Here is an 18,443-nt window from a genome sequence, read left to right as displayed (position 1 = left end):
GTACCAGTGAACTTATTTTCTTTTTTTAGAAGTTATTAGTAAGGGAATAACAAATGTGGCAGTGAAAACAAATATCAGGCAATATAACTGTACTTAAAGAGAAATTGGAGAAGAAAGAGGATAAGAAATAAGGGTGCAGGTTATTTAATCTTTCCATTCCTTCGAAAAAGGATGAGGAGGAGTTCGTAAGATCGATCTGATGATAAATATAAATTACAAGGTTGTCAGATGTAATATTAATGAGAATGTAGGTAGGATGAAGAATGTCAGTGGTAAATTGTCAGGTAATTAGGAAAAAAAAATACTTGAGACAAGAGAAAATAGCAGTATTGTTTTCATAGTAAGCTCAGTTCTTTACTATGTATTTCTTCACATATTTTAAGCTGATAGCAACCTAAACAGATATTCATCAAAAGTTTACAGTCAAACATCAAGAATAATTACATCAAAAAGATTCTAAAATTTTATTTTCAAATGATCTTTTACATTTGAGGTTTCCTAACCATTAAAGGATTTTTCATGGTTGTTATGCATATTTTTATGTCATGTCATACATATCACCTATTATTTTCCAATTGTCAAAAATTGGAAATTCATGAACATGCTATTGGATGCTTCCGAACTGATGATTATATGAAATACTTAGTTAAAAACATACATCTTATGGGCTCCATTTCAGTACTGTAGTTCACTTAATATGATAAAGGTTTTGTTGTTTTTCTTTGTTGTTTTTTTTTATGTTGTGATTTTGCATAAGTGTATTTGGATGATGATAGTACCTGGAGAAAACGGAGAAGAAAAATTCAGTGGTCACCCCTAGAAGGTCCCTGGTTGCTTTAGATGCATTCTTCTGTCTCCAAATTAGATAAAAGCTCAAGTATTGAGGTTCTGAATAAGTATAATCATTCGTGAACTCATATACTTGAAGGAAAGTAAACTATGGCTTCAAGCCACTTATTTTTGCAAATGCTTAACGCAGTGCAGATTGGTATTTCCAACCTGAAACTAGTGTATGATATTTCCACGCAATGCTTATAAAATTTGTAACTAGTGTATATACAAAAACTGTGTGCTTTTAGTTTCTGAATTCTTTACCTGAATCATTTACTGGTTCTAGAGGTCTTTGAAAGTTACCAGTTAAAGTTAAAATAATTTAGTGGGTTTTGACAGAAAAGACTTCTAGGGAAATAAGGCTTGCTCTTCTTTGCAGTAGAAACCAATAATTGAACACTGGGATTGTTCTCTTGTAGGACCTGTCAATCCACTGGCAAACCATGGCCACCTGGAAATATTGCCAAGATATTAATAAAAATAGAAATGTTGCCCTTTTTTTTCATCTTAATATTGTACTTTCTGGATCGAGTTTTGTAACCCGTTCCCATAAGTATCTAATAAAATTAAAAAAAAAAAAAAAAAGTTTTAAAGAAAAAGGATTTTTTGGTCCATTAAGCACATAATGACATTTTTCCTTACTCTTATTTTTCTGTGAGAATTTTTTAAGAAATCTGCCAGGCTACTTGTTAGTCTTTGGACTCATAAAACTATGTGTATATGGATGAAGTAAATCCTAGAACTGTGAAGCATGTCTATTTCTTACATTCATCACTTCAGAAGAAAGTATGGATTCATGAATATACAGTCTGGAGCTGTTTTTTGGGTTGTTTTTTTTAATCTTATTTGAAAGAAAATATTTTCTTGAAAGTCGATTTATTTCATTGTTTTTTTTAAGGCTATTATTCACATCCAATAATAGACATTCAAATACTGTGGCAACATTCAAGAACTATGCAGTAGGTGCCATTAACTTCCAAGAAGAAAATACTTCTCCCAACTGCTAAAGTTGAAATTCCACAGCCATTACTGTCCAATAGCTTGGTGTTTTTTAACACAAATCCATGCTTTTTACTCCTCTTCTTGGCCCTTCCTCTGTCAGCTGCAGGAATCTGCTATCCCCTGTATGGTGACGGATGAGATGGAGGAAGCTGCATGCGGTAGTTGATGTTGAATGTTTACTGCATGTTTGAATGAAACCTGAGGATAGGGAAAGTCCTTACTATGGTAACAAAGTGTTGGAGCTGCTGGTACAAAATGACAGAGCAGGTGGGAGAATAGAGCTGTTTGTCATCAGAAACACTGCAGACCACATGTAGGTTTGTAAAGTGTTTAGATAAGTGCTATGTGTAGGTGTGAGAGCAGAGATTGCAAGTCCTTGTATAAGAGTGTATCAGATATTTTCGTGGTTGGTGATGTAATTTAAATGCAGTTTTGCCTTTTTAAAGCTATTTGCTAGAGTTTGCACTGGAGTATTAAACATTTTTGAAGTGTCAGTAGTCACTCAGAACATAATGGGATGAATTCAGTTCCTTCCTTTGCTTGCCAGAATTTTGAACTCTTCTTCTTAGCTATCGATCTGAATAAACTTGAATGTGAAAGGTGTTATAGGTTCTAAAACCCAAGTGCCTTACATGAATATGTATCATAACCTAGAAATTTTTCTCATTCTTCTTAAAAATTTCTGCAAGATGTTGTACAGTGCCATAGTACTCATCCGGCTATCTGTCCTACTGTGCTACCTAAGACTCTGATTGTAATCTGCTTTCTTCCTGATACGATGTAGGAGCTGAACCAAAATCTATTTGTAATAAAAGTTTCACATAACTGAGGCTATAGAATTTCTTGTCTGCTGATTCCCTACTCCATCCTGTGAATCTGTTCTAAACTCGCATGCATGAATCCTTGAACACTGGTTTTCTCTGTTCTGAGTGCCTTGTTTTGTGTTTGAATCCAAATCTGCTGTATTCTAAACATTTTGATTTAAGTAACTAGAGTCTGCATAGTTTGTTTAAATGCAGTGGGGCAAAGTTACATTTTAATACAAGTGAGTTTGAAGGTTGGTGGCATAAGCATATTTGAAGTTAGGATGAGTTTATATCTTGCTAAATATTGCATGTTTACATAATTGTCAAAATAGTTGACACTGTAAAATTGAAATTCGTATTTTTTTCTAGGAAGTATAAGAAAGCCAGTGAACTTTCCATGAACAAATGATTTGATTAGCAGCCTTATTTGCTAATAGCCATGGGTGATATGAACGATAAATTAGAAATGATGCTGTAATTATACAATAGTTGTTGCATGCCTGACTGAACCCTTTGTGTCTATTCCCAACCCTCCTCTTAATAAACCTGGAAAAATATTTAGCATGGAAGGGAAGTTTACTTTGGCCTTCTGCACATTTTAAACAGCTTGCTTGTATAACTATGCTGATAGGTTTACATCGTTAAACTCATTAGAGGAGCAGGTTGTGTTGACCTAAGTATTACTAGAAAAGTAATTCTCAGGACAGTTCTCCAGTGGGCTCAATTTACTGTTAATCTCTTATCTGTTATTCTGAGAAAACCGTTTATTGTAAAATAAACTAACATAGCCTATAGAGATCCTAGTATTATTAGCCACAATAACAGCTGATGAAGCCACCTTATGCTCTCCAGAGACAGGTATTATTATAATAATTATACTAATAAGTAAAATGAGGTGCAGAAAGATTAAGGCCAAATTCAACTAAGTATGAATTGTCCAAGGTCACAGAGTAATCAGTTGTACACTGGGAGCAGCACAACAACAAAATAAATCCTGGATCATGGTCAATTACTTATTCACAGAACACAGAAGAATTAACTTCTGAAAAACACATTTTTCACACAGTTTTCATCAGTGTTAGGAACTATATTATCATTCTATGTCTTCTGTCAAGCAAGACTTTCCTCTGTTTCATCAACTCTGTTCAGGAGTTCTTTATATCACACAAGGGAATACTTAAGGCTTTGTCTCTGATTAATAAGAAACCTCTTTATCAATGATTTACAGATGGACCCAGTGCTTTTGAGATAATGGAAGATTTATAAAATGTAATAATCTGAGAGGTGATCAGGAATTCTCATGCTAGTCCTAAAGTTACTCTTAAATCCCTCCTGTGCTCTATGTGCTTTGGACCATCAAGTACCTGTTGCATGACAGAAAATAGATGAAGTTCACCCTTTATTATCAATTTGTACCTTTTTCCCCTGTTTTTGTTTCTTTTTATGAAGACGACAGATTTTTGACTTTGACAGTTACTTACAGTAATGTCTCTGATTATGTTTAGATTGAAGACAACTGATATTTAGTATCTAAAAAAACATACTTGAAATATGGGTCTTTTTCCAAGTACAAGCAGTCTTTTGATGTGTATTAATCAAAGCCTGTCCAGAGAGGGATTGTTTATGTTCTCTTTTCTGCTCAGCCTTGGGTCATGGCTGTTATATGATTGATATCCTCTGTATGAATCCAGCCATGCTAGCAGTTTATATTTATCAGCTGCTCTGTGCTGCCTGGTAATCTGGTTCAGGAGAAATATAAAAGCCACTAGTACAGACAGATCATATTCTTTACTGTTGACTTGGCGTTATTTCACTTGCTACACTAGCTATATTGAATAATGATATGCAGCTACTACAGTAACTGAAATAATGCCAGGTTTACTTACTGACATAGCGCATCTCTTTATCTCCCAGATTTTCAAACCAGAAAAATTGATATTGGAAAGGATGGCTGTTAGTCAACTGATGTAACATTTTCTTCCAAGCTGAGATAGCATCAAAACTAGATCAAGTTGTCCAAGGCCTTATCTAGTCAAGTTAAGAATACCTCCAGGAATGTAAATTCTGGGTACCTGAATGGAAGCTGTCCCATCCAAGTTTTTGACTTCTCCCTCTACTTTGATATAACCCTTAAATTTGTCAGGGATGGAATCTGTCCCACTGCCCGTGTCAACAATGAAGATAGTAAAAAGTTTTGGAGTGCTGACCCATCTAAAATTCAGAAATAAGTTTTGCAAAAATATTTCAGTTCTCCAGCATTCAGCAGCAAGAGCTTAATGAGGATTTTTTTCATGCTATGTTGAAAAGATACACCACTTTGTTACCTGTGACTGTAACAGAATAAAAATCTGCTGGTCTCATTAGATTTTTTGTCTGTCAGAATCTAATTTTATAAAGGTAGCCAGGCAAGATTCATATGAATCCATCTGGCTGGGTGTTGAATGTGTAATTTTACAGTGTTTATGATTCTAAATCCATTGCCAAATCAGTATAGATTCTTGTTTATAAAAACAAAAAACTCACAGTCTCTCTTTTATTTTTAATAATTTCCTTGTAGGGGACAGTGTTAAAAGTTCCAGGGACTGTTCACTAAGAGATTTGGAAAAATCTTTTGTTGTTGTTGTTGTGGGCTTTTTTTTAATGTTTCACATGTATTGGTGATATAATACTTTTGTATTATATGGAAGAAAAAAAAAAAAAGCTGATGGAGTTGCAGAGTTCCGTGTCAACAAGTATAACTCTATTTGAAGCTGAAAATTACCACCACAATTAGTTGTTCTTTTAAATGGCAATAATAAATTTCAGAAAGCTTGAATTTATATAATTATAGAATCATAGAATCCTTAGAGTTGGAAGGGACCTTTGAAGGCCATCTCGTCCAACTCCCCTGCAGTGAACAGAGACACCACAGCTAGATGAGGTTGCTCAGGGCCTGATCCAGCCTCACTTTAAAGTCTCCATGGATAGGGCATTAACCACATCGCTGTGCAACCTGTTTCAGTGCCTCACCACCCTTACTCTAAAAGATTTTTTTTCCTTATACATAACCTAAATCTACCCTCTTTGAACTTGAAATAATTTCCCCTTGTTCTGTCAATACAGACCTTGCTGAAGATTCTGTCCCCTTCTTTCATGTGGCCCCTTTTTAGATACTGAAAGGCCACTATCCACTCACCTCACAGCCTTCTCTTGTCCAGGCTGAACAGCCCAAGCTCTCTCAGCGCACCCTTGAAGGAGAGGTGTTGCATTGCATGAATCATTTTTGTGGCCCTCTGCTGGACACGCTCCAGCAGGTCTATGGTGCTTCTGTACTGAGGACTCCACATCTGGACTCACTACTCCTCATTAGGGGCAGGATCAGCTCCCTTGACCTGCTGGCCACTCTTCTTTTGATGCAGCCCAGGATGCAGTTGGCTTTCTGGGCTGCAAGGCCACATTGCTGGCCCATGTCCAGCTTCCCATCCACCAGTACACCCAGTTGTTTTTTTTTCATCAAGGCAGTGCTTACTTCTTTCATTCCCCATCTTTTATTGGTAATGGGACTTGCCTCGACCCGAGTGCAAGATCTTGCATCTGGATTTGTTGAAACTCATGAGGTTCACCTGGGCCCACTGTTTAGGCCTGTCTAAGTCCCTATGGATGGCATCCCATCCCTCTGGTGTGTTGACTGCATCTCACTGTCAGTGTCACTGATGAAGATATTAAAGAGTATTGATTGAAGCACCAACCCCTGGGAGACACCACTCATAATCGATCTCCATCCAGACATTGAACAATTGACCACAACTCTCTGGACTCAGTCCTGAAGCCAATTCTTCATCCATTGAACCTATCAAATCTATATCCTTGAATTTGAGGGAAGGATGTTATGGAGTACCGTGTCGAAGGCCTTACTGAAATTGAGTTAGATGACATCAGTGGTTCTTCCCTTGTCTATTGATGCAGTTCCACCATCATAAATGGCCACTAGGTTGGTCAAGCAGGATTTGCCCTTGGTGAAGCCATTTTGGTTCTCCCATATCACCTCCCTGCCTTCCATGTGCCTTAGCATAACTTTCAGTACATGGGAACAGGCAAGTACAACCTCTGCTATACCAAGCAATTTATGCCTGGGGAAAGTGAAAAAAACAACTGGAGAGTTATTGTCTGAAAATGAAATTCAATTGAAAATATGCCAATCGTAGGCTTATTAGACTTATGCAAATATATTGAGAAATATAGCAATTTACACACACCACTCTGTTTCCAAATTGGTTTCCTAATTTGCAGCTATTTCTGTCACATTAATAAACTAACATCAGCAAGGAAGCAAAATTTTCGCTAGCTTGTTTTATATGCAAAAATTTGGACTGTCAGCTGGATAGTCTTGTCTCTCTTCCAAGGATACATTATATATATTTATTTAGGGGGATGTGAATTACTATTGAATGATTGATGATTACAATTTTAAGATTTAGTAATATCAAGAATTATGTCTATCGTGATATGATCCCCATGTGTTACCGAATGCTGGAGTCGTGCACTCATAAGTCTAATAAGGAATATTCATGACAAAATATTGATAATTGTTGTTTTAGCAAGTATTTAGAAAATTGTCTGCCATTTTATTAAAATTCATTGGTACCATCAGTTTACTGAAATGAATGAAGTACCTAAAAGAAACCACTGGAAACCACTGATCAGTTTTTGACTATTAAAAAAAAAAAAAAAAAAATGTCTTAAGCAAGCCTTTGTGGCATTTGCTTTATTAGAAAGTTTGAAACTTAAATAACTCCATGTTTTGTTGCCAAAATATGTATATAGTCCTTAGAATTACAAATTTTCAGCCCCCGACTTATTGTCTTAATGTTTACCCATATGGGGACATTCTGAGTTCATTCTTAGTTTGCATTTCTTGCAGCACAGTAGGGAGATTTTTCTAAGTAGTTCTCCACAAAGGGACATTTTTGATGCCATAACTTTTACCATAACACTTAAACTGTCCAGAGCAACTTCTATGAAGTCAGAAAAGCTATCCTTTCAGTACTCTCAAGTAAACACTGAAGACTTCAAGTATCTCCAATTCTTCTTTAAGATATGTCATACCTTTTTGCAAGTAATGTAATGAAAAAAATCACATGCTTTGAAATCTTCTCTGAAGCGTATCAGGTTGAGGTCAGACATGAGCAGCTTTGTCAGAGAGAGGGATACCCAGCAGAGCAAGGACACCTAAAAAAAGAAAGAGGAAGGAGGACAAGACTATGCAAGTTGGCACTGATAGCAAACCTCACTATCACTAACTTTTTTTTGACACATCTCATGAAAGCAAACCTTCTAGAATACCATAAGTTTTAGGCTGATATCCAAAGAAAACATTCCCACAGGCAGTCTGTTTGACATCTCCAACTCCTGCATTTAACTGCATTTTTTCCACCCCAATTTGTTAATCCCTATGTATTTCAGAAGATACATCAAATACTGTCTGTTTTCTGTAAAAACCTATTCTTTAATTTTGGAGATATCAAGCACAGAATTTCAGTAGGCTACTTTGAGGCATTTTGTCCAACCTACCTGCTCAAGCAAACTCAACTAGAGAGGCTGGTTGCCTGTGCCAGTGCGTGGTCACTGCACAGCAGTGTTTCTTCCTGTTCAGATGAAACCTTCCGTGTTTTGGTTTGTGCCCATTTGCCTCATGTCCAGACACTGGACACATCTGAAAAGAGTCTGTCCTTTTTGTACCCTACCTTTCAATATTTGTATACATTGATAAGATCCATTCTAAGCCTCCAATTATTGTCCAGGCTAACCAGTCTCAAGTATCTCAGTTCTTCCTCACAGAAGAGATGTTCAAGTCCTTTAACCATGCTATTGGCTCTTTGCTGGATTCTCAAGTAGTTCCACATATCTCTTGCACTGAGAAACCGAGAACTGAATAATAGCTACTTCATGTGTGTCCTCACCTGTGCTGAGGAGAAGGATCACCTCCCTTGACCTTCTGGCAACAATTTTCCCAGGAGTCCCTTAGACTGCTATGCAGCCAAGGGCATGTTTAACTTTGTGTTCACCAGAACCCACAGGAACCTATATGCAAAGCTACTTTCCAATTGGGCAGCCCCCAGTATATACTGGTGCATAAGGTGTTCCTCATCACATTCAAGTTCTTGTTGAACTTCATGGTGTTCCTGGCAGCCAATTTCTGCAGCCTGACAAGGTTCCTCTGGATGGCAGCACAACTCTTTGGTGTATCAGCCACTCCTCCAGGTTTTGTGTCACCAGCAAACCTGCTGAGGTTGAACTTTGCTCCTTCTGCTGGACAGAACTGGACCCAGTATTGATTTCTGTAGCACACTACTATTTACTGGCCTCCAACTAGATTTCATGCTGCTGATCACCACTCTCCAGGCCCTGTTTGGTGAGTTTTCTATCCAACTCATTGTCTGCATATTCACCCCATACTTATCAGCTTGTCTGATTTTACTGAAGACAGTGTCAAAAGCCTTACTGGATCTACTGTTCTCCTCTTGTCTACCAAACCAATCAATTCATCAGGTATGGTTATCAGGTTGGTTAAGCTTGTCTTTCTTGTAGTGAACTCATACTGACTACTCACAATCATATTCTTGTCCTTCATGTGCCTGAAAATGTTTTCCAAGTTTAGCTTCCCAGGGATTGAGGTCAGGCTGAACAGCCTACAGGTTCTCCTTCTTGCCCTTCTAGAAGATATGAGAGGCACTGGCTTTCCTCTAGTCCTTTTGCAAGCTGCAATGCATCTGCTGTACTTGACTGTCCTACTACTAACTCACTTTTTGAATAAAGACCAAAACTCTTCCTAGCCCTCCCATCACTGATGTGTTTTTTTATATCACCAACTAACACTCATAATGATGCATATAATTTACTTGTTTATGAAATGAGACAAAGCTGTAAATGAGCATTTCCATGATGAACTGCTTGAGATGAATGACCCCTGGAACATGTCTTTGAAGGTTAAGCTAATAAAACATAGTTCAAGCAGATTTATATCAATGCATTATATGCCTCCTACCTTCCATTAAGCATTCATGAGTCAATATGATGAATTGTTCTAGGACTATGATTCATTTCATTTTTGACTGGAAGAAAATACATAGGGGGGTGGTGTTATTTTGGATTTTTTTGTGTGTTCTTTTTTTTTTCTTTTTTGCATTTTTTTTTGTTTGTTTGTTTGTTTTATGTTTTGTTTTGTTTTGTTTTGGCTGTGATCCTCCTCATTTTCCATCTGGAAATAGTCATACTTTTAAATATATAACTACAAATCACTTTGAAATACCCTAGAATATTTTTATTTTTAGTCCTGGAGATTCTCTCCTAGGTGTATCTGCATAGAGAAATTATTTTATAGTTACACAGCCTTATCCCAAAATTCTGCCTGCAAAAATCTTTTCTTTTGTGTCATCCAGCACCAATCTCTATGTTGATAAAAGCTCCCATATCATGGTGACAGAAAGGGCAGTCAATATCTGCAAACAATGTCTATGCAATAGAATTTATGGATACTCTATTATATATACATACGTATATTAGCTAAATCTGCTAGTAACTGCTCCTATTTGATACAGATTCCTAATATTTAGTTATATTTGTTTTCACCAAGACCTACTCTATAGATACACTATATAGGTATACTTGTACATATAGTCAGGCTTCCAAATAGTCTCAACTGTGATCATGGCAGCATTGTCTCCTGTGTTATTAGTAAATGGTTTTATGCAATAAAAAAAACTGATGAAATAGTTCAAGTATGGCTTAGCTGTAATAAAATAGCTCAAACCTTCTAAATGTTCAAGAACTTGACCTTCTGCTCTCACAGTAATTAGCAGTTTCTGTGAACAGAAAAAGAAAGAAAGAAAGAAAGAAAGAAAGAAAGAAAGAAAGAAAGAAAGAAAGAAAGAAAGAAAGAAAGAAAGAAAGAAAGAGAAAGAAAGAGAGAAAGAGAGAGAGAAAGAGAGAAAGAAAGGAGAGAAAGAGAGAAAGAAGGAGAGAAAGAAAGAATTTTGTAACGTAAATGGGAGGACACACACCTTACTAACATTCAGCAAATATAATCTCAGTGCTATAAAATCCAGCTACTTTTGTCCAACATTAATCCATTCTATCAGGCACAAAGTGATCTATTATGAGCTCCTTTTAGTGAAAAGGAAAGGAAAAAAAAGAAAAGAAAAAAAAATCTCTTCTGCCACAAAAGGAGCAGAACGTCCCAGTTCTTTCTTTACAGTGTGGCCAAAGAGATTAAAAAAAAAAAGTCAGTCCCACTGAATTTCCCTTCAGAATGCTTTTCTTTCCCCATTGCTTTATTATTTGTATGTAATATTATTCCACAGCCAAAGACTAATCATCATCCAGCCAGGCACTGCAAAAGGATGTTATTATTTTGAGATTTTTTCCTCCATAATTGATTAAGAAACTCTCTAAAAGGTCCTTACAAGGTTAGGATTGTTACTGAAAACCTAACCGCTAGAAATAAGTTATAAAGGTTGAAGTCACTGAAATGACTTTCACAGCTAGCTTTTCTGTCTTTTTAGAACACTTATGAAATCATATATTTGAGGTTCTTTGCCAATATTGTGTCAGGAACAGCAAGCTAGATACAAACATAAAAAGAAAGATAAAGGAATATGTAGAAAAGAAATAGTGTGGTAATATCTGTAAGTATTTATATTATTAATGGATACGTTTAAGTAATAAGATCAGTCCAAAAACAGGCATGACTATTTTGAATGCAAGGTGAGTGATTGTGAACAAAAAATTATAGGAAAATTTTAGGTTAATAATAGATCACCAAAGAGCATAATATTCTGATTGGACCATCATAGAAATATATCCTGCATCCTGCATAAGAAGTCCTGGATCAAGATACTATTATTAATTATTGAAATTCAGATCTTGTAAGACCAGATTAAATAGGGTGAGTGAAGAGACAGAATTCAAAAAGAATTTTAAAAGGCAAGTTGAATAAATTGTTTGGAACAGCAAAATAATGTCAACAGAAACATAGGCAAATGACTGTACTTGGAATAATCTTTTTTACAGTTCAGGATGGTAACTGGTTTATGTAGAGCAGATCTATGTGTCATAATACACGAGGTGAACATGATACAATGGTGTCTGCTTTGCAAAAATGCGAACATGACACCTGTTTCATGGCTGTAACTTAAAATTCATTAAAAAAAAAAAAAAAGCATTTTACTCCTTCCCTCTTGCTTGTGCCCTAACTTATGCTCAGTAGATGCTACTTTCTAGACTGTGTGATTTTTAAACTCCAATAATTTGCTTCTGTGAGTGCCAATGAAATGAGTCCATGCTATTCTACTGTCAAACTACAGACACTTGGAGGAAATCTATTTCTTGACACCAGTCATTTATTTCTTCAAAGCATAATACACAGAGAAACCTTCTTTAGAGTTATAAAGAAAAATATCTAAGAATTAATATTCATGTTTCTAGATTACAGTTCTTGTTAGTTCTTCTATGACCTGGTTATCTTGCTATTTTAAAAGACTAGTGAGAAAGTGAAATGAGCCAGTCTTTTTTCTAACCTTTTTCCAAAGCATATTTGTTAAAAACTGTCTTTATTGCTGGCTAAAAATTTGATTGAAGTATATATTGATCTGTTCTTCTCCCCAAGCCAGATATATTTTCTGTCACTTCTGTGTTTTGTCTTCTCTAATGGAAACAGAAAATTAGAGAATAGTATGCTAAATAAATCACAACTCATAGCTCAGGCTCCATTCTTGGAACTGTATTAATTATTAACATCATACTCTGTTTATTGACATCATACAAATCTACTTAAGTCAGTGGAGTTGCTCTGTGGGAATTTAAACAAAAATTTAATACTTAAGCCCTTTCATGAAAGAACAATAATGAAAAATATGGGGATCAACTTACAGAACATAGATTTTTTTTCATTTCTATTTTAATCAAATAGTCTTTTAAGGATTATTAACTTGTCACTGGCAAAGGTAAGCTTCATATGACTTAAGTTTTTTTGATAATCAAGAAATAAATGTAGTGTCCATGATGTGAAATATTTCTTATCTAAGAAAGATTCTATAAGAAACTAGAGGAAACCTAAGTACTTTCTAAATCTTACTTACTAAATAAGATTTCATACCAGATAATAAAAATTTCAGAGGTGGTTTTTTTGAATGTTCCCACAAAAAATATCTGAGTTAGTGTGTTTTTGATGTATGCATTTCTGTTTTTCTCCCACATTCTAATTGCAACCTAATTTTCTCCGTCACAAGTTGAGCAAGAAAGTCTAGATTATGCTTTTCATTTCTTGAAGTCTAATTTGAATTGAGAAATGTGTGTAGCAAAATCATTCCAGATGGATGCTTTTGTTAATGCTACATTGTTATATTAGCAAGCTTGGTTTAGTATATAGCTTCTACTTTCCTCTATAATTCTACACCTAGTTAGCAAAGATTAAGGACAGTTCGTTCATAGAGAAAAGTGTTTATTTCTTCTGTGTGATTTTGCTATCTCAGCTGTTATGGACCCTTTCTGAGCACTTAATGTTAATGCGTCTGAACACGTTTTCCCAGCTCATTAGAAGAATACACCAGGGTTGGAAGTAACAGCAAAACATTGGCCTCCATACTTAGAGCTGTTGATTTAGTTTTGTAATGGGAAAATAAGCCTAAGGAGATATGTGATGTAATTTTCTAAAATATTTTTGAATTGCTATATTTATGTTAAATTAAGGACAGAAATAAATTGTGTAGGAAATAAAGGTCTATATGCTTAGAGAAAAGGAGAAAATGAATAGTTGTTTACTTTGTTTTTTTCCATAAGGAAATGTTCTCTGATTTAGCTAAATCAGAAAAATTCTAAGGAAATTCTGGTACGATTTATTTTGTTTTGTTAACAAGAAGATGAAGGGGAAGAAGAATATCTAGGATAAACTTATCTCTAAACTTACCTAGAGTTATCGCTTTCACTGGTCAGAAGCATCAGAAGTCTCAAACCTGAATGACTAATCATGTAACAAGTTAACAGTTATGGTTCATCTTTCATAACCACAAATTTTGTATTTTTAACATTGTTAACTAACAGAAGTTTATTTACTCTTGTGGAAAAGGGATTCTTAAACAGTAGATCTCTGTAGTTTTGTTTAACCTGTAGTAATATATATAGGAAAAAGCCATGTAATAACATATAAATAATTGATTGTATGTATGTTTATATGCCTATTTTCATCCCCCTGGTTTCAAGTTTTTTATTTGGAACACCCACAGTCTATCACATAAGATGTTCTCTACAGAAAGCAGGTTTCTGTCAGTAGCTTATCCATTTTTCTTTGGACACAACATTTTTGCAAACAGCAGTTTGTAGGAGTCTGCTTTTGATCATTATCATGTGCAATTGTCCCATGGTGTTGTTTTTCATTGATTAAAAAAGTTAAATTAAAAAAAAAAAAAAGACACTGTGGTTAATAATGATCTAACAATTATTTAGAATAACCTTATGGACAAAATAATGTACAATTAAGTTGTCATCCATTCTATCACAGATAAGATGATAAGGTCTTCAATTCATGTTTATATTTTAAGTTCTCAATTTCATAACAACGGTAATAATGTATTTGAAAGATTGGAGAGGTTGGTTTTTTGTTTGTTTTCTGAGGATGATATTTTCACAAAAGATAAATAGTTTTTTCTCTCTATGGTATCCCCAAGGAAATCTAGTTTACCTGGCCCTACAATTGCTTGTATATTTTGATATTTCTTACTCAAAAGGTGATCTTATAAGTTCCTTAATTAGAGATTCTGAGAAAACGTACTGTGGATGTTCTGCATGTACTATAGTAGTTCCTAATTTATAGTTCTGCATCATTGTTGGTCAAATCAGGCAAGAACTAATCACCTATGATCAGGGATAATCATAGAACTTTAACGACTTCTGTTTATTCCATGGATTTAGCTTTGAGACAATAAACTGTAGTCAAAGTGTTTCTCTTTACTGGAATTTGTATATAGTGCATAATAATAATGAGTTTTGGCTATTGCCTTAAACTCAAGTTTACCTTTTAAGCGAACAAACTATGAATAAATAATCTCTGTTACATGATGTTTTATTCATTTTTATTTATTATTTATTTTTATAACAAAGTTACTTGTTACCAGTGCTGTCATAAGTCAGTATCATAACTTAGAGAGTAATTCTTAGAAGGTTTGATATTGCCTTGATCTCCACAATAAAGGAAGTTCTTTTGCAAAACTTAAATTCATAAGTCTCTTCAAAACAGAATTGTAAAGCTTTTGAACTTAATGATCAAAATGTTTCTTTGTGCTCTTTTCTTCATATTGTATAGCTTGTAGTGATTATCTGCACCACTGACAAATGAAATGGAATATTGGCTATACAAGAGCTGAGAAGACATTAGCTGTAGAAAGGGGGTAATTTTGATGACAATTCTCAAGAAAACAATAACTGAAGTAATTACATATCTGCCACACATCAGTGTGTATCAGTGCTTAAAAATGAAGTAATTGAAGATTTTTTGATTCTGTTTCTAGAAGAGATAGGCTTTTTATTAATATTTACTACTTATAATACTTTATTAATTTTACTGAACATCATGTATATGTACAGATGAAAATGGATTTTTGAATTTTGTATTATGGTTCTAAATGAGGATTTCCTCAGAGTTAATAATTATCCTACAGTAAATTATCGAGGCTTGAATATGTTTTGCTGTGTAGCTGGACTCTGAAAATGTGGTCTTCTAGGCATACGCTTTCAGACAACCATCCTGGTCCTACTCCTGAAAGTAAGGTTTCCACTCTAAATCTTTCTGTGTAATTGAGACTTCTGGTGTTCTAGAAGTTCCAGCATACCACAGAGTCATCTTGATTTATTAGATACAAATTATCTATTGTATATTATATTCTTTAAAGCCATACATGCACAAATTTTGCAGATACCTTCTCTTTTCTTTTAAAGAGAGAAAGCATAAGAAACAAAGGTGTATCCAAAAAGATTATCAGCATGCAGCATCTCTTTTTTTTTTTTTTCTTGTAGCTTAGTCTTGTCTTTCTTTTGTATCTCATTTCAGATGTGTTTTGGAGACAGAACTGTCTTCAATAAAATTTACATTCCTCCTATTAGTTTTCTGTAATATAGCTCTTGTACACATGGATACTTATTATGTAATTCATGGCTTAAGTTACATAAAGTCACTGAGAGTGGAAAATTTGCTTTGGAGGTTGTAGTCTGTCACTGATGATGAGATGCCTCCAACTGGATGGAGGATTAGGAAAGTAATGACTGTTACTAATTCTCTGCTGCTTGTCTCAGATTCTTTCTTAGCATCTTTCTGGATATTCAATCCAATATACAGGTTAAATGACCAAAAATGAATATGGCTTTAGAAAGTTATAAGATTTCAGACGTATTCTAATCCATTATATCAAAGTTAAAGGAGAAAATCCTGTTAGCAGCAAGAATAGCTGTAAACAAGTAGGCACATGTCCCTATATGTTAATGTCTACCAAAAACTCTATATAACCATGTATATGTCTGCAGCTTTTTCCTGAGCATTCAGTATGCTGGTGCTTATAAGGCATATAAATAATTTCAAATACCTTTCTGTGGTAATTCAATAAATAGTGTCTTCATAATGACATTGGTTCAATTTATAGTTTTTAGAATTATCTATCAAGTACGGTTATGTATGATCTTCCCCTTATGTTTGCTTTATTTTTTAGCTCCAGACCAGTCTATCTGAACCAATGACATTATCCAAGTCGATCTCACTTCCTCGTAGTGCGTACTGGCATCATATCACCCGGCAGAACAGCGTTGGAGAAATCTACAGTTTTCAAGGCAAGTATATGCCACATCTATTAGCTTCTTTCCATTTGACCAGAATTCAAGCAAATTTCTTTTTAGTGTCACTGGTAGTTTTCTCTCCTTTTCTTTTCAATTGTCAGGAACCACAGTGGGATTCCCACATTACATCAAGCAGGTTTCTTTTACTCAGTTTGTAAACCACTGGTGAAAACTATTCCCAGAATCACTACATAAAATTGGATAAACAATTTGGCTCAATGTAGCTTCTCAGTAGCTAATGAGTGTCAGGATGTTTTAGTACTTTTCTTCCAAGAAGATTGTTTGTGTATTTGGGCAACCTCAGGGTGCCCAATTAAATCTACATAAGACGGCTGTATGAGTTGCTAGATTAAAACAAAGGAACTCTAGGAATAAGAGCTACTCTTGATGAATTTATACAGAGGATCATATATATGAACTGTTGATTAGACTGACTTACAAACCTGCAGCATATACTTATCATATTTTTCAGTGTCCAAATCTCCTTCATATAGATAGATGCTAAGCTTTTTGCTTATGATTTTAAATTCTGTAATTAAAGTGAGTTGGGAAGAAGGAGGATTCACTGCTCACGAGCTGAAATTTGTATCATTTAGGAAATTGAAATTATGATACATTTAAAATATAGACAGTAATTAATAGTATTGTTTTCACTTTTTTAAAAAAGCGAAACTATAATGAACATATTCCTTAATCAAGAATTTAAGGATTTCATTTCACTTCCCTTTTAATAGGCTCTTTGCATAAGCAATTTACATTTAGATAGGAAGCTAGAAATGCTCACGAACCACAGTACCAAGTCCAACAAAATGTATTACATGCTTTCATGCATTATATAGATGAAAGTCATGAAGTGTTTTGTTTTGTAAATTATCACATAAATTAAAATCAGCAGGTGAGCTGTGAAATCAATAGGTGACTCATTAAAGGCTACAGCATTTGTTTTTCCTCAGCCCTCATCAAACAAGGACAAAGTGAAGTTCTAATCATTGTTACAGACTTACAGTTAAATTACATTAATGAAAAAAAGTAAATAACCTTTCAGAAGTTGGTTGTGAAAAAAAGTTGAGCTAGTAGATGACCTTAAAAGCATTCACTATATAATGTTATCATTTGTGAAGACAATACAAAAAAGAAAAGAAAAAAAAAGAAAGGTAATTTGTCAAGGTGTTAGGGCTCCTCTTCTTATGTTCTTGTTGAGCACTTCCTTTGGAGAAAAAATAGTAATTGTTATGACATACATGAAGTGAGAGAAAAGAGCATTGTTTGTTCTTTGCTGCATCTGTCGTTTCTCATAAATCGCCTTTGTAATTCAGTACAATTTAAAGGAAAGCAGAAGTTTATACATTGAATGCTCACTCAATATGCGTACCAACTGGCTCTGCAGAAGGTAACATATTGGAAGTGTATTACTAAAAATGTAAGAATTCTACTTTTCTAGAAGTAGGCAGATTTTGTTCACACTTTCCCTGAAACATGGAACATAAGATTTTCCTTCCTCTTACATGTACTGTGATGGCTGAAATTTGAGAAGACATAGTAGTTTTCAGGAGGGATAAATCTAGTTCTATCAGTGGCTAAGAAATATACCAAGAGGGCTATTTTCTTTGCCTTCAGTTGCAATACTTCAATATGCAATAACATTATTTGTTATCTATAATGAAGATTTCTTTGAACTTTCTGCTGTAATGCTTATGACTAATGAAATTCTGTATATTTGTGCAGAAGCTTAAGGGAGTGGAAAATATACTTTCTTTCTAATACCTGCTTGTACTGGTAGTCTTTGCACAGCAGAGACCTACTGGTTGCCGAAACATCGGCCTGCAGATGCTTTACACATGTAGGTGGAAGGTGGGTAGTGAGAAAGCAGTTTGCAAGCTTCACTCCAGCCATCACCCTACCACAGCAGACAGGTGAGAGGAGTTGTTGCAGAGGGAAAAATCACTTGCT

General features: G+C 34.8%; 1 protein-coding gene across 1 annotated transcript in view; it reads left to right on the top strand.

Moving 5' to 3' along the window:
* Positions 1 to 18,443, top strand: part of DOK6 (docking protein 6) — a 230,531-nt gene that overhangs the window by 170,858 nt on the left and 41,230 nt on the right. The window contains exon 7 of the mRNA XM_085220706.1: positions 16,370 to 16,487. Coding sequence (XP_085076832.1) covers positions 16,370 to 16,487 — 118 coding nt within the window. The remainder of the gene's footprint in view (positions 1 to 16,369; positions 16,488 to 18,443) is intronic.

This window comes from Meleagris gallopavo, chromosome 3, assembly GCF_905368555.1.
Source record: "Meleagris gallopavo chromosome 3, MGAL_WU_HG_1.1, whole genome shotgun sequence".
NCBI lineage: Eukaryota > Metazoa > Chordata > Aves > Galliformes > Phasianidae > Meleagris > Meleagris gallopavo.
This window is presented reverse-complemented; position numbering and strand designations above follow the sequence as displayed.